We start from the raw sequence: 24407 nt of genomic DNA on the forward strand, positions 1-24407 counted from the left end.
GCCGTGATTACCGTTTATCGCTGTAAGGTGCCGCCAAAGAGAACGAGACAATCTTCAAGATTTGCTGAGCATCAAAGGGAATTCTCATTCGCTCTTTTGCAGAGGTGAGGAAATGGTTTCAGGCTACCTCCAGCAGCAGGCTAGCTTAGCTTAGCACAAAGACTACTACCCTCAAGCCATCTACAACTGTAAGTAACACACTGCATCTTGTTTGTTGATTGCCGGGTTAGCTACCAGGCAATTTCCTGGCCACTACCAGCTAGCAACTTCTGTTAGTATAACCAAAACTTCTTTCTAATCTTTGAGTGTTGATTTTGTCAGTCACTATTTATACAACGTTACAGTTAACACTTGGGATTTCAAGCTAAGTTTCAGGGCAAGTAAGAAATAAACAGAAGAGAAAAATAACCTCAAACGACACAAAAACATGTTGACAGTGTCGTCCGCACACTGCTGGCTCGACCGTGCAGTCTCATACGCAGCGACACACATTCACTGATCCCTTCCCTCTAGTTTCTGCTGGCATTTGATCTGCAGCCAGGTGTCGACTCCGCGCTCACGTCTGTGTCACTGCGTCCATCTGTCTCTGCAGCGCCGCTCTGACTTTCATCTTTTTGATCTGCGGTGTCACAACATACGGACTCATGGACCAGGCTTGTCCCGCACCCACCCCGAAGCCAAGAATCTTTCCTGGAACGCATTCAGACGTGTTGCTACTCCTGACTCTCACACACACACAAACACACACCTTATTATTTGTGGAATAAACACCAGACGCTTTCATCAGATGAAACGTGACATGTTTACATTGAAGGCGTGCCCCCGCCATCTTTACTAACGTTCCCTCTATTTCATTTGCTTCTAAGTGCTTAATTTGAGCCGTTTCTTTCCTGAATTGGAGCCCACTTCAACGTGTGATAGGGCAAATTATTTTCCAACCTACTTTTACGCGAGTTGGCAGCTTTACTGAAGAAAACTGGACGACGCCCAATTGATTTACTCATTAAAAAAAGACCCATAAACAAAAGAGAGGTTTCAGTTCTCAGTGGAGCGTTCCAACACTGTGAGGTTTCCTGTTTTTCACCCAGAGACCCGGAATGATCTCACTTACCTCGAGCGGTATCTAGGCATGCAGATAGTTTTGATTGGATGTGGCCACGTTTGAGATATCTGCCTCCACCCAAGTACAATAGGAGTAAAAGGATATGTTTTAAGATTAAGTTCAGTTATTCAACAGCAACATGTCTGTCCATGAGCAGCATCTCTGTTACTCTGGACAATCCACAAAGTAAACAGTTTTCTTGGGGACTACTTTGGTAGAAAGTAGTTCCAAGAAACACTGGAAAGACTCTACATGCAGCACTGTCCCCTGGAAAATTACATTTATGTGCAACTACATTTATTTTCTTTTTACATAATGAAGAAATGTTAATTAAAGTGGCTTGTAAGTATATCAGCTTTTTTCCCAGATGTAATTTGCTTTTTGTTTTAGGCCAATTTGGGCCATCCTGCACAACACTAACCACTTACAGTGACTGCAGCATTATTCAAAATGTTTATGTATCATACAGAACTAACAGGATATAAATTGACATTAGATTCTTTAATAAAATCTAAATGAAACTTTGATCTTTTTCTAACCTAAACTGAACCAAACCGTGTCTGATACATGAACTCAACAGACTGGAGTGTGGCCCACAAACCTGCGACGCTGCTGTCACAGTCCTGCACTTTTTCCGTCCGACACAATCGGTTTCTATTGGGTCCAGAATGCTACAATAATGTTGTGTTTCAAAACTCCTAAAAAAGTCTGTGGATATAATCCAAGCAGCGATTAGGAAAGCAGTTTAGTAAAATGTATTTTCTCAGAGACAGGGTTGCAAATGTGCGATGCTATATGCACCATTCCATTCATCACTTCTGCATAAGGGTGGTGACAGATTTCTCGAACATAACAAAACAAAACTGATCCCTATAATACCATTCGTAGGTCTCGTCTCATTCTGACTAACAAATCCAGCCCTGAGGCTCGAATAAGCCGCACTAAACACGAAGCAGAAGGTTAAAGAGTTGCACTTGTTTGTGGTTAATGGCATCAAGTTGTTTCCAATCAGTTGTGACACATCGTTGCAGCTGTCGGAGTCAATGTGTTCGCTCGGCTTGTGGAATGTGAATGCTTTCCGTTGCCTACGCGAAGAGAATAACAACATGTTTACAGCCAAGGAGACGACAGCAGCAGCTTTCTGTCGCTGTGGCGTGTGCGAGTCCCGATAAGTACTCGTCTTTAATAATAGATTTTAAATGATCACAACCAGCCTTCAAACCCACACATTTCTAAAAGTTTCCACACAAGTAAAAAGAACGACTTCAACAAGGGACCCTGGTAAAATGACCCCCTTCTCCTGCACCCCCACACCCTCCTGCTTGATTTCCGGCCGGCCTGCCTCTAACGTTTCTTGGAAAAGATCAATCGGTGGGAGCCACGGGGCTGGCGGGGGGCCAGAGCCGTGAAGGCATGTGAGCCGTGTGGACAGGCAGCCAGTCGGCCGCGCTGCTATAGCACAACAACAGATGGGGGGTGATTGTGGAGGTGGTGGTGTGGGAAAAACACCCCTGAAGACACACATCTGTGCAGGATACACACACACACTCACACAATGCTACAAACGTGTTGATGGTTAGAACGTGTGCTGAGAATAATGGAGGCTGATTGTGATCATTTTAGGCTGACTCTTTATGCTGCATCTTTAAAGCTGTCTAGTGTCACAACGTATTAAAGGGGGGCTTTAGGACTCCAGAGGAGCATTGACAAGTAATGATGTGTTTCAGACAACTCAGAAGTCGAGTTTTTCCGACCTCCGAATAGAAAAATTGCTCTGGAACGCCATTCAAAGTCGGAGTTCCTACTTGTGAACTTGGAGCAGATTCATCCACCCCAACACTCAGATGTCTGACGTCACACAACAATGACCGCCCTAATGGAGAGGCACATCGTAAATGAACTCAACTCAAATGAAAGCAACATAATATATTTTTGGCTGCATTTAATTGAAATAACTACTACTATCATACAGTAACACGTTCTGCATGAAGATGTTTATAGGAAATGTCGCTAATGTGATAAGCTAGCTGGTTACTATAAATAATCTCTGAAAGAAAGAAACATCTCTTTGTCACGGTCGGCCATGTTTTTTATTCATGTCTGCCGCTCTGAGGTCGGAAATTTCTACTGGGGAGTTCTCGCGTTCCCAGCTGTCTGAAACGCAGCATTAGAGAAAGCTAACTGATGATGTCATAGTGATGTCATCAGGGTTATCTCTGTGTTATTGATTTTCACTTCCAGCACTACACACTAAGTGTTATAAATCAGGTTATGGAGTTTCAGAGCAAGGGGAGGTGCAGCTCGAAATGCTACTGAGCTGCATTCTGGGAAATGTAGGAAATAGCCTTTTGGAGGATATCTCAACCTCTGCTTTACAAAGGTTGGTCCTTATGTCCTTTTTCAAAGCGCAACACTAAATGACAGGAGTGCCCCTTTAACCCCTTAGGTACATACATTATGTACAAGAATTAATTGATAATTTTAAATTAAATATGTTGAGCAACAATCAGGGGAAAAGCCTGATATACAGCAGAGGCCTGATATACTGAATTATACTGCAGCAGAAAACATGCACAACAATGTAAACCTTCCTTTGGCAAACTCTCTCTGAAAGCACTCAAAGACCGCTCCACCGTCAAACATTAACCTTCCAAATGGGTCCAATTTTGCTTTTGTGTTTCTAATATCAATAACTGAAATGGAATAACTGTTTCCATAGCAACACGACTCCAAAAAACATGTCTGCAGCGGCATCGCTCCATCTCGTTCACAGTTTTTGCATTTTATACTCAATTTCATTCCCTCCGTTCCAATCACCTGGAGCAAGCAGCCGTGTTTGGGGCAGATTGTTGGCGGAGAGCCTGAGAAATCCTGAATGAATTAAAAGTCAAAAATATGCCAAATGTACGAAGGTTAAAAAAGCTTTCCATGAAGCCAAACACCCTTAAGGTGTGTTGTTGTTCTAGGCAGCGATTCTTTCCCCATATTTTCTCGCTCTGTTGATCGTGACAAAACATGACAGCAGGCAGCAGACCTGTGCCACGATTAGTCAGGCTATCCAGGTTTGTTTAAGAGCTGCAACAATCTGCCGAAGTGTCCTTGAGCAAAACACAAAGCCTCCTTTTTGTATATCAAACACTTTAAAGCCATTATGAGCCACATCGTTTCCACCACATCGTTTCCACTTTAACTGTCACTGGTTTATAGATTTCCTTTGACGGCGACGATGAGCTGCCCCCTCTCATTTGGACAGTTTTCATTTCATCGCCGTGATGACTTTCCCTCATCACAGTGAAAAATCAAAGCCTGTTCGGTCCAGCTGATTACCTCCCTCCTCTTCCTCGTGTCACAGCCACGCTTCATCCAATAAGGCTGTCGCTGTGAACAGCAGAGGAACGATGATTTCCTAAACGTCTCGTTTTTGGATTCAAGGCTCCATTCATCAAACCTTGGCTTTGTTTGAAACACAACTCTCCCCTTTTGATGTTTTTCTCTCAGTACAAAAAATACTTCCCATTCATGTTTTCTTTGCTGGCTCATGATTTGAAAAAAGTGTTTTTCTGTCTACCTCTGCTGCTCCTCTTGCAAACAACATTGGTTCATGTTGCTCTTCTCTGCAGTGCTGTGACGTTTGCTGTCAGCAGCTGTGCAATGAGAAGTTTTGCATTTTGCACTCAGATCAGGAGGTAGAAGTAGGCAGAAATACGTTTTCAGGGTTTCTCCCATAATCCTCCCTCTGCTGTCCCTCATCTCTCATCCCATTGGTCTGCTATCTTGGCTGATGACCTCAGGCTGTTAGTGATGTCAGGAATTCATCAAGAGGATTGTTGCATCGGTGATAACAGGGCAACAGGCCGAGTGAAGTAACCCTGGCTCGTCTTTCAGCGAGAAAGACGCCCTTATCTGGCATGAATCACTCTCTACCGTTTGTGTACACATGCACACACAGATAATTTTAAGAGTGCATAGCATACTTATGCAAACACACAGCTGAGCAGATGTGCAGCCTGATTGCAGCAGGCTGAGAGTTAACTCTGGTTAAATGCCTCTTGGCAGAGCTTAAACACACACGCAGCCCAGCCCTTGATGGGATTGAACAGACACCCCTGTGGTCACATTTCTGAGATGACGTTAAGCTATAAAGCACAAACATCTTGTTCTTCTGCATTGCAGCAGCGTGTAAATCAGAGGGTGAACTTATTCCTAACCAGACAGAGTGAGTCTGCACATGGATGTGGTTTGAGGCTTTGAAATCACAGAGAAGGAGGCAAGGTTTGTTTGTTTTACGCACCATCAAATGAGAAACTGTTGGTGATACTTTGGTGAGTTTCATGTTAACTGTTGACACTAGAAAACATTCGCCTATGTTACTTTATGAAATCATTGATTCAGGAGTTGATTTATTTTAACCCAGAGCGGAAAAACAAAGATTGAATTCATCGGTTAACATCTCCTAAATATTCAGGACCCCCTCTCTTAAGGTGAGACTCAAGTGGCCCTTCAAAATTCATCCTCTGCTCCCTCACTTGCTCCATCAATCATTTTCAATCATTACCTCCTCAAAAGGCAGAAAAATCTAATCGAGGAACAAAAAAGCGTCACATCCGGCGTTGTTGCCGTCTCCTCTGTCGCCTCATGTCAAATCCTATTTAAAGCTTGTTTCTCTGCGGCCCCTCTGGGGTTTGATGGGAGTTTGGCTCTCGACACCAAAACCCCAAACAGCTGCCGCCGCAGACCGCGCCGCCATCGAGGCCCCGACGCAACTGTCACAAGCCTGTTTGCTAATCTAACGCTCCCAGTATGCAGCCATGAAGAGCCAGCGTGGTGACGCAGTGACAGACACATATACCCACATTAGCTAAATGTGTGCTTCATTAGCCTTTGTCAGAGCAGATCTGAGGGAACAGCAGGCCCTTTCATAGATGTACTCCGCCTATAGTGCTCAATTGTCTACCACGGCCATGATGTGACAATACAGGCATTTTAATTGTTGAAAATGAGTGTCCTTTCTTGTGAAAAAGGACGTCGAACTACCTATTTTTGAGTCTGTTTTGAGACATTTTAGGATGCATGCAAATGGACTGGAGTTGTGGGTTTACATCGTCCTCAAGGACCCTTTAAGCTGCGTGAAACAGAAGCAAGCGAGCATCCTCGGCACCCTGTCGTTTTAGACTTTTTCCCAAATGAAGGTGAAGCTACAATATCTCTGACTTTTGCCTTCAGGTCTCTCTCTCCGTCCGCTCCTCACTCAAGCGGTTTATTAAGTTTCTTCTCCAAAAAACTTTTTATTTCTCTCGAGGAGCTGTTTACTTTGAGACGGCGTCTAGCCTGAAGCCGAGGTAAACAGCAGCCCAGAGAGGCTTCAAAGAAGCAGATGGTGGATGCAGTCCATATATAATTAAAAGAAAAAATCAATGCCTGTACTGTTTTTTGATCGGCGCTTGTGTGCTGCATCATTAGCTTCCTTTTTTTTCTCCTTCCCTGCTCTCTAGAATCGTCTATGAAGCTGCTGATATGATTCCTTCGTCCTTGACAAGACCATAACCCAGCCCTGCACCCAAGCCCACATGACACACACCCACCGAGGGAAAATATGCTCGCCAAGTTGTCCTTAAACTTCTGCCAAACGATGCGGGGTGGGGATTTAGGCATTCAGCCATATCGACAGCCGCCTATGGCAGGGAGACGGCGAGCTGCATGAGCACTCATGCTCAAATGTTCAGATGATAGTGATCTGTGTGCACAGGGAAGGTACCGTATTACCATGCTGCCCTGCCCTGCCCGGTCCTGTAGAGACAGGGGGAGAGATGTGAGGCAGGGAGAAGATAAATACATCCCTATTATTGAGACGGGGCTGAATTCTTGTGAGGATTAAGAGGGATAGATACACACCCAAAATGGAGTGTTAGAGTCTGTGTGTGTGTGTGTGTGAAGGAAAGCTAGAGGATGAGTTAGAGATTATAGCATTTTTTGGCAGAGAAAGAATGAATATAAATTAATAAGATAGAAAACACATGTCTCTCAATGATGATTAAGAGCATACCAGCACCAAAAGGGTGAACAAAAGACACTTAACGGCGTAAAAACAAAACAGAACGAAGACAACAGAAAAGTGCGGGCGATTGACAGCTGAAGAGAAAGAGGAATATTTAACCAAAGGGGGCCTACAGTCGGATTTGACCTCGTCTGAACGCCGCAGCTCCTCGCCTGATATGAACCCACCCACTCGTCTTTAAAAAACACCCATCCCATCTCTCTCATACTTTAGTTACCAAGGAAACAAAGTCATCTCAGCTGCCGGATAGACCGAGAAACCAAACTGAAGGGCGATCTTTCCCCCCAGCTGGTCTCGATTGTTCTCATCGGACAAACAATAACGGGGAGCTTCATCCGTCTTGGATGCCATCGACAGAGCATGATGTATTCAGAGCTGCCCGAGGGACGCACGCATTCTGCACAGTCATCCCTGCATCACTCGTGCACCAGCAGACGCTGTGGGAAAGGGAGCGTCGAGAGAGCCTCCTTCTCCTCCTTCCTTTTCAACACTGCTCTCTTCCCCCCTCATTACTCTCCTTTCTTTCTGCCTCGCGTGTGCTGTTTTCCCATCACCCCGTCTTCCCCCCTAATGATCCTCTCTCGCTGATCTTGTCCCTTGTTCACAGCCCAAAGCCTCGCAATATGATACAAAGACAGACCAGGCACGCATATCCTTTCTTACAAACACACAGACAGGGATGTAAGGTGCATTTGGATGAGTGTGATTACATGAATGAGCTGACACATCTCCGTCGAGTCATTCCTTTTCATTTGGCAGTGGGTACACTCCAGCGGGGTTTAAATACGACTCATAATTTTCTACTAAGACCCATGAATTACGTAATATCTGAATGTCTGGTTCTGGAAGGAGCTCACCAGATATGACCGGAAGACATTTGAAGGTGGAGAGTGAAGCGGGAACATCAGCCAGTCTGTAAACTTTAATCAAAAGAGACAGAAACAAACAAACAAACAAAAAAACGATCCTTCACTTCCACATTTCTCGTCTCCACAGGTTTCACACGGTGTGAAATGTCCCTCTCGCTTTTCGTAGCGGCCTCTTGCTCTCAGACAGCAGGCGTATTGGCTCGGATGAAGAAAGGGAGGACGGGGGCAGGGTGACAAAAAGAGAGATAGCTTGGCTCCTTCCCCAAAAAGGGGACGGATGAGGAAATCTATGATTCTGTTTATCCAGTGGTTGTATCCTCTTAATGATCTCTCAATAAATCCATCATGAATGTGACTCGGTGTTCCCTTTTTGACCCCAAAATAATGATTTTTAAGAGATTTTAAATCCCTGCAACATCAGTGCTGCCTGGTGGAGATACATTAAGTATCGCTCCAATGAGAGATGTAGTTCATCAGTACCGTTCCGCCCACAAAAACTCAGTGCTGAGGCCTCGCATGAGCCCTACTAGTTATTTCACTTAGCTTTTCCCAGCTGGGCTCTTAGCCCTCGCTCGGTCTGGACGCTTTGTTGTAAGGGTTCTCCAAGAGGTAGCGGTACCGTTCGTAGTGCTCCAGCATGTACTTTGGGGCGTACATGTGCTCTTTGGGGTCCACGGGGGGGTATTCCTGCAGGGAGCCATCGAACCAGCCCCCCGTCCTGATCAGATCGCGGATGTAGTTGAGGTCACGCTTGTCCTCGTAGTCGCCCCACCGCGGGAAGTCTCCGTTCTGCGCTGACACCAGCTTGAAGTAGATACCCTGGGGTGAGAAGCACCAGGAGCAGTGCCACCCGGCGAAGTGGAAGGGGCTGCCCACCGACCACTGCACCAGGATGTGGCCCGTGTCATTCTCGTACTTACGGAAACCCGGCATAGTGTAGTATTCCCTACGTCGGAGTTTGATACCGTCGCCGTCGTAGACCTCGCGGAGCATCCCCACCGTGCAGCCTGATACCACCTCTAGAGAGCCAAACTGCTTCCAGAAGAACCCGTACAGTGACTGGATGTAGGGAGAAAACCAGAATTAAAACTTAAAAACAGATAGCATGACATAAAGTTAATTTGCTGCATACAACAGTATAAAAAAGAGACATCATCTTCATGCCCGGCACATCCATCCTATCCAATCATCCCATCCTGGTGCTACCTTTCTCATGTGGATGGCGAAAGGCTCCGTCCAGCCATCGAACAGCTTGAGGAAAAGGAGGCCCTCGCGTGCTGGGATTTCATCTGCGTCATTGATGACGAAGACGTCGTCCGGTCTGACGCCAACCACCCTGGACATGCCATTGTGTGTCAGGAAGGTACGCAAGTAGTCGTCAGCGATCCAGCCGTCTTGCCGACCGCCTTCTGGGAAGTGGTCGAGGAACACGTACAGGATCTTGTGACGTATGTAGTCGTACGTACCGTTGAGGAGTAGCCTGAGGAAGCTGAAAATAACGGATAAATGAAAATGTAATTTAATTGGACTCTAATGGAGTGTCATGTCTCTATATATATTACATTGCTGCAAACCGTTCTTAAAAGTTGTTGGGTTCAGATCTTTAGATGTATTTTAACCAACCATTCCAACCAGTCGTTGGTTTCCATCTTTTCTGTACGAGATACAAACGTCTTAGTCGACTCTTGAAAGTTGATGTTGAGTTAAATCCCTGCTTTGAGCATTATACATCACAGTGTACACACACTTGGCATTTAATTTTTGGTCGTATAAAGATAGCTATTTGTTTCCTACTGGATTGATTTAACAAACAATCTCCGTTAAAAAATACCCTGTTGAGTTTCTGATCACTTGTGGAGCTATGAAGCTGTTTTTCAAAGGGCAGGACCTCATTATGTTTGCATCTAATGCATTTCAAGCAAGAATAACAAGTTATTATGCTTTTTTCATAAAACGTTCACATTGAAAGAGCAACACAGACTACTGCCACCTGCTGGTATGGAGTGGTGTTTCCTCTCAGGCCCCCCATAACAAACATGCAGGTTGACTGATGGCTTAATTCTTTGAGGTGTTTTCTTATGCAACTTATCAGGCCTGATACAGGCAACATGAGGCAAAGAAACAGTCGGAATTAGTTGTCGCAAGTTCCTGAAGGTTGCTTTGGTGGGTCAGGTGCTAACTCCTTTAAACTACAATATTTACAAGACTCACAAGTTTCCAGATGTTGTTACTGTACAGAACAGAAAAGAAACCAATGCTGCGGCTCAGATGAAGAACAGCAGTCAACAAAGGTCCTTGTTTGACAAATCACATCTTTCGGGGCAGAAAAACTCACTGTCCATTCAACAAACTGACTGTAGGCACGACTCTATTAACCTGTTGAAATGTGCAGCAAAGAGATTGTTCGCTGATGCTTTCATGCAGTGTCACATCCTATGATTAAACACACCAATCTCTGCCTCCGAGGCCGCACGCAGAGTCAATCATGTCGCTCTTGTCATAATCTGCTGTAAAATTGCCCCCGAGGCATTTCGTGTTGTTGCCAAAGAAACTCTGCCGTAATTTCTATTGAGCATGCCGATACTCAAGAAGCACGAAGGTTGGCTGTAAACAAAGACTGACAGCTGTAAACTTTAACCACTCAGCGTACCAGCAGCTTCTGTCAAATCTTGGTTCTGTGCAACTTTGCAATTTTTCTAATATATATACTCTACTGTCATGACTGCTAAATCCCATCCTCGTGTCATACTCTTTAACCTCTAATCCAGCTTAAACTTTGCTGAGCATTCATGACACTTTAACAATGCTGCACTGTCAGTCACAGTGTCATCTTCTGATGGTGGAAGAGCAGCTCAGTTGAGGATTACACATCTTGCTTAAATACACCTTGACCTTACGTGTATGGCTTGTATAATCCCCCAAACACACCAGCCCAAAACAAGGTCTTACCTTAGAGGCCGTTTCTCTCCATAGGCAGTAAAGTTTGATTCACAAACGAGGAATAGATCGACGGCTTGGGAGAGCTCATGAAAGCGTACATGCAGCAGGTCAAACTCGTGGTTGACATTAATAGCATTGATCACCCTCCGCGGTGTCTCTCTGGGTGTCAGCCTCTCCTTGGTTGGCAGATTGGAGTGGTACACCATGGTGGGAACCCCACAGTAAGGTCCATGCCATCCCGGCCGACATACACACTTGACCAGCCGTTTCCCGTTGCCCCTCGCCCTGGCCTTTGCTTTTGGAGCCACGGAGGGCTGCTGCTGGACCTCCAGAGGTTTCCGTTGGCCAGCAGCACCAGCTCGAGCACCTTCCCCGGCTCCATTGGCCAAAGACCCCCCTGCTTTCCCAGAGTACTCCTTTGGGGTAGCCACCTCCGTCCCCTGCCTGAAGCAAAGGGCTCCAGCTTTGGTTCGAACAAAGTAAGGGGTTTTGTCATCTTTAAGCTGGAAAGTGCGGGTGTGGATGTCTCCCATAGTTTCCAACGGGTCTGGCAAATGTTCCTTGTGGAACACCACCTGGTGCTCTTTTCCCACCAATGGGACCTCTGGGAGGTCAGGCCTGGCAGGTTGTGCTGGGTTGCTAGGGTGCCGCGGATTCAAGTGGTCTTCAGCCCTTTCCTGGAAAGGAAGACAAAGAACAGGGAAGCAGATTAAGGAAAATTCCATTAAAATGAATGCGTGCAACCTGTACATTTGATTGTAACTGACCAAGACACACCTTCAAGCTTGGAGCTACGAGTTTCACTCATGCCAGAAACAAGGAAGGAGGAAGTGGGTAAACAATAGAGTAGATCATAATTGAATAAATAGTAACACTAACATCCAGTAACTTCAAAGGAGGCAGTGCTTTTTGCTGGTGCATATCAGTTGACACACATGAGGCAGGAAGAGAAATGCAGTTTCAAAGGTTCTTTTAAAAGTTCTCATTTAAAATAGTTTAAAGGACGATGATGTATTTTGTAGAAGTTTCTACGAGAGTTCTGAAATGTGCTTTCGACACCTTGAGAGAAATTTGAAAGTTGATGATACTGGACAAAAAAAGTTGTAGAACAGTAGACAAAGGCTGGGCACAAATCTATCTGTGATCACTGTCTGACTGTGCATATCACTGTAATGGCCCTTAACACTGGACCTGGTTAGATCATTAGTGTAGTAACTGCTTGCTTCATGGTGAAGTGTTCATAGGTTATTACGTGGCCAACAGAAACAAGATAAAATGTGAAATGAGGGCAAACCTGCAGTTACAGTCAAAAAAGTGAAGCTGGTGCAATCACTGCAGAGTAATGATACCTTAACATTACAAGGTCAGTAAGAAAGCACTCACTCTACAAAGTTTTAGTGTGAAATGAAGACATTGCACCACCACCACATGACCTCTAACGAGCGATTACAGAGCGCAAGTCTTCCTCTCGAAGGCACTTTGAACATGGATGAGGGAACGAGCTGAATGTTGATGGTTATTTGGAAAGTGATAAAACTGTGATCACAATCATTAATGTGTAAAGTGATACTACATTGGTACAACCTCATTAGAGAGTTATGACAATATCTTGCACTTTATTATCCTTTATTTCTAATCAACCTGCCAACTAATCATTTTTAATGCATTCTCACAGAAGTATATATAACTGCCTTTGTTTCATCAACACTCATTTGAGGTAATTGACTTCTCAGCAGATAAAGTTTCCTTAAATAAATGAAACAATTCACAAAGTTGGTAAGGTGACATATTTCTGAAGGGTTACTTTCTTCCTGTGGGCGGCGGATGAGTAACAGGAAAGAGAGCTTCTTATAATCTCTGAACATCCTGATCGTCTTTAGAAAAGGAAACTCATCTTGTGCACGACAAAGTACTAAAAAACTCAACTCATGTTTTGTGATGATTTAAATTAGTCTGTGAAAGTTGATCTTTATTTATTATTAGGACCTGTGTCCACTAGCGGCGTTTTCAGTGCTAAAACGCCCTTGGTGTCAGCTGCGTTTTGTCGCTGTGCTAACAGTGCTCTAAAAGTAGTTCAACTTTTGGAACACCGCCGCCCTCGTCAATGTCACCTCTCGCACCGACCAATCAAAATCAAAAAGGGGCGGGTATTCCGATATCAGCTTTATCAACAACAATGACAGAGGAGAAGCTAATCCTTTTGTTTTTTCGAGGGTAGAATTTCTAGGTCTAGAGCTGCTGCTAATGCCAGGACACGATTCCTTTCCATCGTTGTTGTTTTCTTTCTAAAGTATACAGAGCAATTTAAAACAGCAACAGTAAGCGCCGGTTAGAAGCATTCGGAAATTGAGGTCGTGGGCACTTCAAGTGCAAAAAACACTGTTAGTAAACTCCCGCGCTTATTCTTCTTACTGTAGGAAATCTATTCTGGATATGCACAGTGACAGTGCACAAAGCAGAAAACAGAAGAAGATGAAAACTTGTATGATCAGCACAAACTCTTTCAGGGTAGAATGCATAGGCTTAAAGGCAATCCTTTGTGCATTTCAATTCAGTACAACAAGCTGTTGTAGTTAAAAAGCTGTCGTAGCGAGGACCCAGATGCAGACAACAAGAAAAAGGACTTCATGAACACATAAAGGAAAAAGCAAAAGGCAGAGCTGAAGGCCCTCTGTTGGAATCCAGGCAACAAAAAATCCAAAGGAAAAACAACAAAAGGTGAAAAACTTGGAGAGCCACGAGGAAACTAGAAGCAGGGTTGACACATGGTTTCACAGCATGAAAGAAACACGGAGACTAAATACATGAAAACACATGAATGAAATACATAACTAAAGAAACATCATACATGACCGACTGAATTCATTAAACTAACATGCTGGAGGAGAGACATTTTCCACTGCATTCTCAATGAAACACAATATCAGTGTGTGTGCAAAAGGCTGCCACAAAATACTGCTATGTTGATTTACGCACACTAAGGACTCCCAACACAACAGAATCTGCATGTAAAATTTATCACATTGGAAAAACTATAACGTTTTGGTTCCAAATTGGATTTTCTTTCAGAGAGGAAATCTTGTTCAACAGTGATTCTTCTGCACCTGTTAAAAAGTCTAATCTCCCTTATGTAACAAAGTTTTTAATCAGTGCTGTGAGACCCTGGGAAGGTAAAATATAACAGAGCAACACAGCTTTTAAAATATATAAGGTATAAAATAATGCAAACTAGAAGTGACAATATTTGGGCGACAGTGTGAATACACATTGTAACGTCTCCATCCCAGCTGACAGGGCAGCATGGTAGTGACCTGTCAATCATAAGGAAGCTGGGCTCAAAGCATGCCGTGCTTTATTGTTTACTTTACTTAAATTGGGTCCAAAATGAACGTCACCCAATGCTGAAGAGGTCCATAAACTTTAGATCGAGACCATAAAGTCATTTGGAAAATATTCAACTAAGAAGTTGGATCTTTTAGTATGAATAGACTTCTTATTGCAACGGAGTCACCCCCTTTAATGACCAAGAGGGTACGTCCACTTTGTAAGGTCTAATCATCTCACCTCATCTGGAGTGTCTCCCCGCTGGTGCTCCTCAGGTTTCTCCCAAGGATGAGGGGGCGCCGGCTCCTCCCTCAACCTCATCTCCAGCCCTGCGCTGCCGACGATTCCCGCACCTCCAACCACGACCCCGCCTCCTCCGCCTACAGCGCCCGCCACTGCTCTAGCTTTAGAGTCCGATTGACGGAGAACAGGCAGGGGAGGGGCCTCTTCAGGGGAGGCGGGGCTGAGCGGGGTTGTAGACCCGCCCTTCTCCCTCCAGAAGAAGCCGGTGACCATGATGAAGGACTTGATGTTGGGGTACGGTGCGGAGAGCTCGCGCAGCAGGGAGACGTAGTGGAGGGCCTTGTAGTAGTGCAGGAAGGAGATGACGCACAGGCCCACCGTGCACAGCAAGAACACCCTGTGCCGCCGCATTTTCATCCTGGAGAGACAGGAAGAAGAAGAAACATGAGTCCGACTAATAACATCAGAAACTATTTCTGACTTGGAATAATCTCTTTATTCCAATCTGAACCAAGGTGGGCGAACCAGAATTAAGTTAAAGGTCCAAAAAAAATCAATCACCCTCCTCGAGCAACAGTCCAGATAACAGGAGGAAGGTGTTAGCCTGACATGCACGGAGCCATGAATCTGCATTTTAGTCTTCAAGCGAGCAAAAGCCAACAACGTTCTTCCACATAAATACAAAAAAAATAGTCAAATGGGACAAAAAAGATCCTGAATATAGATTTGGACAATGAAGACTTCATATAATAAAAGTGTTGCGAGTAAACAGTAATCTACTATGGCTGAACAAACAAAGAAAAGATGGATGACTACAGATACAACTTCAACAAGAAGTGAAAATCCAAAGAAAAGAAACAAACTCGATGATCAGATGAAGCAAACAGTCTAAAAAGGAAAGCGACCGTCAGCCAGGAAAATCAAGAGTTACAACCGGAGCCAACTGTGGACGTCACACATGCAGCACTGTCTGGATATCTGGTTAGTGTGCTCCAGCAATTACCGTTTATCGCCACAGGTGCCGCCAAAGAGAACGAACTTGAGATTACCACTTTAAACTGCAGGTCTTGTTTGGGTGTATTTCTCTTTGATGTATTTAAAGTCATCTTGTGAAAAAGGGACTACAGATGAAAAATAGCCTTGTTTATTAATTGACAATGTCCCTTCTCAAATAAACTAAACTAAACTTAAAATGATGCAAAGGGCCTTGGAGGACTGGACTATTTGTTTGTTGTAAATGGATAACAGCTTGAGCTTTGATTATGGATAAAAATACACCAGATTCATTTAAACATTTTAAACAAGTTTATAATTATTTATTAATAATGTTCAGATCACAGTTCCCCGTAGCTCTTTTTTAAAAGAGGATCTAAAATGTGAAACAAATGTTTGCGAGCTGGCGTCAGTGCTATGGCCTGGCTCTGCAAACACATCATGTACGCAGATGATCGTGTTAATTAAATGAGTTGATTTAATTTCTGTATCACTGCTTTTTATTAAGGAGGCTACAGAACATCACAGGACAATGTCAGTGCATCATTATTCATAGCTACTTTCAGCCTCTCACGGAGGACTTGCTAAATATGGATGGCTTTCACCTACTTTCTCTCTGTGTTACAATAAAAAAGGGATTTAAATAGAGCACAAAAGTGGCCTCAAAGCATCCTAATGTTAAGCATCTGTCTTGGCTTGTGAGGGGGATTTCCTTTTTAGCCAAACAGCAGCAGCGCGGTCCAAGAACGGGGACACTGGATGCTTACGCAGCAAGATTTATTCTTGCACTCTAATCCATCTTCAAAGAATGTTGGACAACCGAACACATTAAGCATACAATGTGAGGGGGAAATGAAAAACAAAACACTGAGGTAAGATGGGCGAAGAAAAAGAGCCAACTCTGCGAGTGACCTCATGCATGCATGAATCTGAAGTAGCTTGTTCAGCACAGTCCCCCTATGGATATTGAAACAAATGGCAGAGAGGGAACGAGGAGTTGAAAGAAGGAGAGAGAGGAGGGGTGAGGTCCAGCTGAAGACGAGGGAGGGAGAATGGAGGGATGAGGTCCAGTGGAGGGAGGAGAAGCATGAATGGGAAGACCAAGGCGGAGAAGGGAGGAGGAAGGCCGAGAGATTGGCTGCTCTCAGATTGATTCAATGTGCATCTGTTGGCAGTAAGACAGGAGTTGTTTTGCTGCCAATTTTAATGACATCATTTTTAATCTTTGGGAGGATATAGAGTCAGTCCAAGTCAAACAGCTTATGTCAAAATGAAGTAAACTGCCAAGCTGAATCAAGTTGCAAAAGATCATTCAACTTCAATGAGGCTAAACCGAGGAGTGAATAGTCCCATGATGTTTATTTCACCACATTAAAAGCATAACAACACTTTCAATGGCACAACTCATACAGAAGGCTTACAGTAATCTGCAACCTGAAAGCACCAAGAGCAAACAACCTCCAAATTACTCAGTTTTTGCCACTGTAACAATCTTTGGTGTATATTTCGTGGATTTAGCCAGCTGATAAGTGCTATCAAATATCTGAGCCAGGACGTTCTCTTCCATTAGCTGCTCATTGTTTGAACTCGGACAAGCAACCTGAGATGTAGAGTTGAAAGAGGATGTCTACGACTGGAATGTCGTCTGTAATCTTACAAAGTATGAGTTTAAAGAGTTTAACAATAGCTAAATTGTCATCCGATAATAGCCGGTGGGTTCGTGGATAACATTTCAGCAAGTCCTTTCCCTTTTTTTGCCGTCTGTACAGACATTTTTCCTACACGCACAAATGCATTTGGTCAACACAAAACGGACTACAAACGGAAACCAAAACTCTTGTCTCTGTCTGAAGATCCTACATATACCCCTTTCCAACCGAAATCAGCGCATTGACGCAGGTTTTTCAGACGCGAGAAGACCCGCTTATAGTGTCTGTTATCCCATTGCCAGTGGATTGTACTCCTTTCAGTCTCTTTTCTGCTGCGTCACCGTCTGAGATGTTAGGTCTTATTGTATCTATTACTCATTTAGTCTGTGTTTGAAACTCGGCAGTGACAAATTTGGAATGATGTTCGAGCGCTGCTCGGACGGAGACGCACAGAATTTGTAGCTGAGATGACGAGGAGTCGCAGAAGTTATTGACGGAGCATAGCATCGCGCCGGAAAGGGGTCTAAATGCCGATTGTAACCTTTCCCACTAAGCAAAAAAGTCGGGTGTTAGCAGGAATGTCTGAAATCATCAACAACGGATTTTTCTTAATATTGGTCGATCAATTAACGATTATTTTCAGTGCTACATTTTCCCCATATCTACTTCCAACATTTGATGAGTTCCTGGGATAAATAAGAAAGTGTAAGGAGTCCTAAATGAGATGCTGCTGCCCCGGTCAGGTCCTGCTGTGGGAAGGAAATCTGTCCCACGCTGCTGTGGCTTCACCGATACTGCAGTTCTGGCAGAAATATGTAACTGTCTTTTGTTAGAGATGTGTTGTGTAAGTGCATACGTGAAAGAGAGAGGATCGGATAAGAGCGAGAGAGAGGTTATGAGAGCAGAGGGGAGGAAAGAAGAAGTCGGACTAAAAGAGGAGGTGAGGTGGAAGCTGGTGGTGTTCGGTGTAGCCTATTACTGAAACACTGCACCACCTCGTCTCCCTCCGCCACATCCTCTCTGCAACTCTTTCAATTCCCCACCATTATCTGTCATCTTCGATTCCTCCTCACACTCACTCCCTCCTTCACTCCGTTCTCCTCCGTCTCCCACACAGCTCGCATTAGAGACAAAGAGGAGGCAGCGAGGGGTGAATATAAGACTCATCCCTCTTTCTCCAACAACACACAGAGAGACTAAAAGAAACAGTGACAGAGCGGAAGAAAAGGGTTCTTATTTTTCTTTCACAAAAATCCACCAGTGCTACAGGAGGATTTGATGAAGACAAACAGATAACTGGAAAAACTTAAATGTCTCAAAGCTACAATCTTTGAACATCTCCTGTAGGCAATGTCTGAGAGGATGAAGACAGTGGTTCTTAAACTCCTGGAGGGCGCAAACAAGTGGAGTTAAAGCTAAATCAATCTCTTTCATGTAGGTGTGAAAAACTGTGTTTACTGCCAGAAAAAAGGCTTTTGAGGTTTTTGTCGGGTAGAATTTAGCAGAAAAGCTGACCAAAGTTGAGGAAAGAGTGTTCAGCTTCTTGCCTGAGTGTGAAATGAAAGCGTGTTTCACTCTGTGTGCTAAATATGAAGCTAAAGCTAGCGAATGATTAGCTTAAATTAGCTAATGACTGGGAGCAGGAGGAAGCAGCTAGCTCCATCCTAAGATAGCCTTTGTTATTGTTTTTAATGAGAGGGACGCTTTTTGCGTGCTGCTTTTACATTGCAGAGCATCCCGCGTTTTTCCGGAAACTCTCTGAGCGCCTCAAGTTGAATAAAACTTCAACTCAAAGCAGAAAAGCGCCTGATATCATTGGCGTTTTTTCTGATTTTCCAATCGGATGAGAGGAGAGGCGGGCCTTCTGTGAGTTTACAATATAAAGGTTAGGTTAATGACAGCTAATGATTCGGTGGTTGCCTTTACAACAGTAGAAAAAAAGGTGTAGCGAGCTGCTCTTTTTTTAACTGTAGGCTTGAACAAAAAAGCAGTGCGGCGTGCCTCGTGTTTCACAGCCTGCAAAACACGTTCTGCCTGATCCGGCCCTAAAGGGGTTTAATTTGCATCATAGTGTCCATACACTTTCACTTGGGCTTGCCCCAAAACTCTCTGCTTTATAATAGCATGTAAACATTTGAATGTTATTTATAGACCCAGGGTTCCAAAAGGATTTGACTGGAAAGGTTTGAGAACCAGGGTCTAGGAGGATTCAGTGGCAACGAAAGCTACAGAAACTATAACCAACAAACGGCTGCACCTAGTTATGTGAAATATTAACACATACATTATCAGGGACTTATTTTAAAACTTTATGGCTTTGAATTTTGTGCTTTTGTTTTGCTCTTGTAATGTAGGCTAATGTAACAAGACTGCTATCTGCTAAAGCAGAAAGTGGGGGTTAACTTGTGAGTTGGAAAGGTTGGTTAATTGGTAAAACATTTTGATCCATAGTTAAAAGGAGTTCACATCAGAGTTTAAACACTGTTGCTGCGGGTTTAACTGTTTTTAAGTGCAGTGTACAGTAACAAAAAAGGAAGCAGAACAGAACAGTAACTGTGTCAATAAGTAAAAAAAACATTACAGAAGAGCAAACACATTTTAGGCTACTTGTTTATTTAATGTTATGAAAATGAAAATAGAAAAATCCCAGACATGGAAATAGAGGAAGAGCTGAACACTAAACTTAACAATCTTATCTAGCCCATCACCAATCCACACACCCCATCACCGATCTGTATTTAAAAGCACTTACAAACAGAGAAACCGCATTCTGCTGTTTTCGGTGGATTCAGGGCTCCCCACTGAGCAAAGACATGAATGTAGAAATGAGTCCTCCGTTCTCATGTGACCCGTCTATCGCCTTTCCTCTCCCCTGCGAGGCTGCCTGTCAAAAGGGTGGAGCTTTAAGTTACTTTCATCCTCCGGTTCTGTGAGTTTCTTTCAAGCTTTATGAGGGGGGGACCTGTTTGTGCTGAAAAACACTTGCAAGGAAGTTGAGAACAAGTCTTAAATGCATTCTTAAGATAGTTGACTAACCTGTTGAAGCGGAAATGTTGTTGTGGTTTTGCTGGCCAGAGACGTAATGAAGCAATAAAGGTTGTAATTTGAATTACTTGGCAGACTTTCGAGTGTTTTGAAAAACGTTCGATACCACATTTAGCCTCTTCCATTTGACTTCTCCGAACTGGATACGCATGTTTTTCAAACACTATGCGCCAGTTTGTAATGTAGGCTTTCTATAGTCTCCAAACCCATGCTCAGATAACCTCTGGTGTAATCACTACGACATCGTCAGGTTATCTTTTGCCAGACTGCCAAGTTAATGCGATGATGTCATCTGTTCGGCAGGAAATGGACTTTTGCTTAGTTCAACCTGAAAGTCCCTTAAAGGTAAGAGCAGGACTAACAGAGAAGTGAAGGTTAAAAAGTGTGCACAAAATGTTGACAGCAGGTAAGAATGGAACAAAAAGGATGTTTTTTAAAAGTCCTCCTACAGTGAACACTTGGAGCTTTAAGCCATCTCACCAGTTAAGACATTTTGTGACGCTTTACTCTGTCTTGTTAAGGTTTCATTTACATATGAACGCCTTAATTCCCGTAGTTCCCGTATGTCCTTGCGTGCACTCTCTTGTTACTTTAAATAGTAACAAGCTAAATATATAGCTAAGTTATGTAATCCTATTGTCCAAGATCCCAAACACATTTCATGTTCATTCTTACTTCCTTTTTAAATTTGTTGATCATCTTCCTTTTTTTTTTTTTAAGATTATTTTTTGGGCTTTTTTTATGCCTTTATTTGAAGAGAGGACAGTGGATGGAGCCGGACACAGGGGAGGAGAGAGAGTGGGGATGACACCCGGCAAGGGGCCGAGGGTGGGAGTTGAACCCGGAGCCGCCGCATCGAGGACTGCAGCTTCTGTATATGGTCGCTGATTTAAGCGCTCAGCCAAAGCAGCACCCCGATCATCTTGCTTTTAAATTATTTTCTTAATCTTTTGTGTGTATTACACACTTTCATTTTCATGCCATAAATGTACTCCATATACTGAAACAGCTTTGTTTTACATTTGTTTTTGTGAACATACAGATCCTTCTCAGTTCATACTGACATTCTCTTTTTTGGAACAGCCTCTGGATACAGTCTGGTTTGTTTTTTATATTTCAAAAGCCCCTCCAGTGAAGATCAAGTGTTTAACCTTGTAAACATCTCCATGTGGTGTTTTTCATGTGACGTAATGTGAAGTATCTATGTATTTGTTTGAAGCTCTGGCTTCAACAGATACTATTGTCATTATTCGAAGCTGAACTGCCAGCTGTCCATACAGGAAACACACACAGAAACAGACCAAAGCAAACACCTCTCCTCTTACTGTCTTTGTCTTTTTTTTGTGACAGCAGAAAGATATATTAAAAAAGCAGTCTGGTAAAAGTTGTTCAAAGTCAGGGCAGGGCAACTCCCTACAGTGATAAGCCAGCCAATCAAAACTGGGCATGCGTTCAGGTCAGGAATGCACCGAACTGAGGGAAGAAATCTTCAGAAAACTTCTTTTTGTGTGTTTTATTTCAGGCCAGCTTGAGTTCCTGTGTTTATACAAGTCAGAGCTTTTATTTGAGCACTGTCTGATATGGGAAGAGGAAGAGAGCGGAGAGATAGCTTCTCTCCCCTACAACACAATGTGTTATCTTATCGTGGTGGTTTTACTTGTAGATTTCACACACACCTCTTCTCCTCCCAAGTAAAACTCCCCCACCTCTCTCTCTCTCTCTCTCTCTCTCTCTCTGTCTTTCCGTTTCCTGCTCCATCCACAAATTTGCCTCTGTGGGAATTCGTTAAAAAAGTTTCTGGACCGCACATGCACCCCAGACCGCTGCTGCGAACACAGCCCAAACATTTGCTTTGGAAACCGAGAGGCCGATCAGAGCGATAAACAACCACAGAGAGGGAGAGAGAGAGAGAGAGAGACAGAGAGAGAGAGAGTACGTGCCAGGAGGAGGGGTTCTCCCATTAAACATGCACCTAATTTCATCAGTCTGCCTGTGTGTGTTTGTGTGTGTGTGTGCGTGTGTTTGTTTGTGTGTGTGTGTGCCCGGCTCCTGACCCGTTGAACCAGTTTCACATTGAACTTGGTTGGTCTCAGAATTTGGGGCTGGCAGACAAAGAGGAGGGGCGGGGCGTCTGTCTGTTCTCATGGCTACAGTGCGATGGGGTTGGAGGGCTGTTAAACTGAACAAGAGGCTAATTGCATCATACGAGTAGATTCCAGTTTTTAATTAAGACAACAAACAACAACAAATCAGTCTGCATATCTTTCTAAGATATCTACTGGAATCAGATCAAAGATCTGTAGTGCAAACACTTTGTATAGTTACAGTACACATCCACAAAGGTTCTAACTTGCAAATCAATATTTTTCAACCCCCTTGCAACAGAGAGCACGTTGTGACTTGCAAATGTCAAATAAGGATCTGATATACTGTAAATGTCCTCTTAAATCTGGGTGAAAATAATTATAACTTTAAGATATAATCTCGAAGATTTTCATTTAACTACATGTCTGTGAAGTCACTATCCATGAGGTAACACAATGGTGATTGAGCCGATGGCAATCACAAGCAGCGCCCAGTTCGTGACGCGTTTTCCTTCAGCCAGCAGTGGTTGGTCTGCCAGAGAGGGTAGGCGGAGCTAAGCGGCTGCTTTTCCCGTCTCTGCAAGTGTTGCGAGTAAACAGTAATCTACTATGGCTGAACAAACAAAGAAAAGATGGATGACTACAGATACAACTTCAAAACGCTCAGATGAAGGCAAACTGTCTAAAAAGGAAAGCGACCGTCAGCCAGGAAAATCAAGAGTTACAACCGGAGCCAACCGTGGACGTCACACACGCAGCACTGTCTGGATATCTGCGAAGTGTGCTCCTGCAGTTACCGTTTATCGCCATGGATGCCGCCAAAGAGAACGAAACCTAAATCTTTGAGATTACCACACTTTTTAGCAAGCGCGTTTATTACATTTCAAAGTTAGAAGACTTGCCTGCATAAATAGCTTGGCTTGGCATGTTAACATCCTGTATTTTAACACCAATGTTTGTAACACACTCTGCTCCTATCAAACAAACAAACAAATAAATAAATAAATAACTATTATCAGTACCATCTTCTTTGTATATGTGGTGTTACCAACGTAACATTTACAGTTACTGAGCTCAGCCAGAGAGCAGTGAAAACCAGCTATACAATATTTTGATTCTGGTTCGACTGCAACAGTCGCAACAGTCATACAGTAGCTACAGGCTCAAACTCTGCATACTATAAAAAACCACAACAACAAGCTAGTAGGTGGCTTCTCACATGACCAGTTCAGCATTGTAAAGTGTGTTTTATATAGATATATATATATATATAGATCCACTAAGCTTTGTAGTAGCATTTCAGTTAATCAAGATGCTAACATGTTCAAATTTTGGACTTAAAATAACTAAATTAGCTTAATGTTTAGCCACCAGCTGTGTTTACCTACGGATAGAGGCCCACTCAACCTACGCTAATGGATATATGGCAGGTGTATTCACATTATTCAGATCGTGTTACACTAATATAACTATGTCGATAGGCAAATGGGAAGTGATTCAACTTTAAGCCCTGGACCTGTCTCGACCACATGTGTGGATAAACAATAGTTTACACACACAGGCGGACACACTTCAGCAAACACAATCTCACATTTGTGGCTTTAAAAATGTTGCCACGTCAGCTCGACTGTTTCATAGGTGGAATGACAAATGATGCACTGCCTCTCCAAAGTGCTTAAAGGCCTTTGTTTTATAAGAACCTAAGGCAGTAAAGCTGTGCTCGGTGCGTGTGTGTGTGTGTGTGTGTGTGTGTGTGTGTGAGTACGCTCTATGAGAAGTGAAGAGCCTCAACTAAATCCCCTTTTCTTCTCCTTCAGCACAAAGAAAACTCACAAACATCTTTCCACACGGGAAAGGCTTTGGTATCGTCTCATCAGAACAACACAGCGTCTCTCGGCTTATTCAGCACCACCCACAGTCTCTGACCAGTCTGTTGACCTCACCTAACAAGCACCCGAGGGGGGGAGAGCGGAGCGAAACAAAGCACCTCGGCTGCAGCAGTTAGCGAGACCAACTTTCAACCAGACGGGCACAAGTCTGGCCCAATCAAAGTGTCCTTACTTCACGCCCTGAACAAAAGAAACTAACTTTTAATTGCATTGT

At 43.6% G+C, this 24407-nt stretch overlaps 1 protein-coding gene across 2 annotated transcripts in view; it reads right to left on the bottom strand.

Moving 5' to 3' along the window:
• Positions 1-5209: 5209 nt before the first annotated feature.
• mgat3b (beta-1,4-mannosyl-glycoprotein 4-beta-N-acetylglucosaminyltransferase b) overlaps positions 5210-24407 on the bottom strand; it is a 78317-nt gene continuing 59119 nt past the window's right edge. Inside the window, exons 1-5 of one of the 2 annotated variants that reach the window (XM_069665819.1) lie at positions 19928-20128; positions 14531-14951; positions 10976-11643; positions 9233-9515; positions 5210-9085 (exon numbers count right to left, since the gene is read on the bottom strand). In XM_069665819.1, the coding sequence (XP_069521920.1) occupies positions 8588-9085; positions 9233-9515; positions 10976-11643; positions 14531-14951; positions 19928-20019 (1962 nt within the window). In that variant the 5' untranslated portion in view covers positions 20020-20128 and the 3' untranslated portion in view covers positions 5210-8587. Of the gene's footprint in view, positions 9086-9232; positions 9516-10975; positions 11644-14530; positions 14952-19927; positions 20129-24407 lie in introns of those variants that run through there. The other variant, XM_069665820.1, reaches the window with a different exon arrangement.

The sequence above is a fragment of the Semicossyphus pulcher genome, unplaced genomic scaffold, assembly GCF_022749685.1.
Source record: "Semicossyphus pulcher isolate SPU_LCO1_2020_fin unplaced genomic scaffold, fSemPul1.0.p SCAF_17, whole genome shotgun sequence".
Lineage (NCBI taxonomy): Eukaryota > Metazoa > Chordata > Actinopteri > Labriformes > Labridae > Semicossyphus > Semicossyphus pulcher.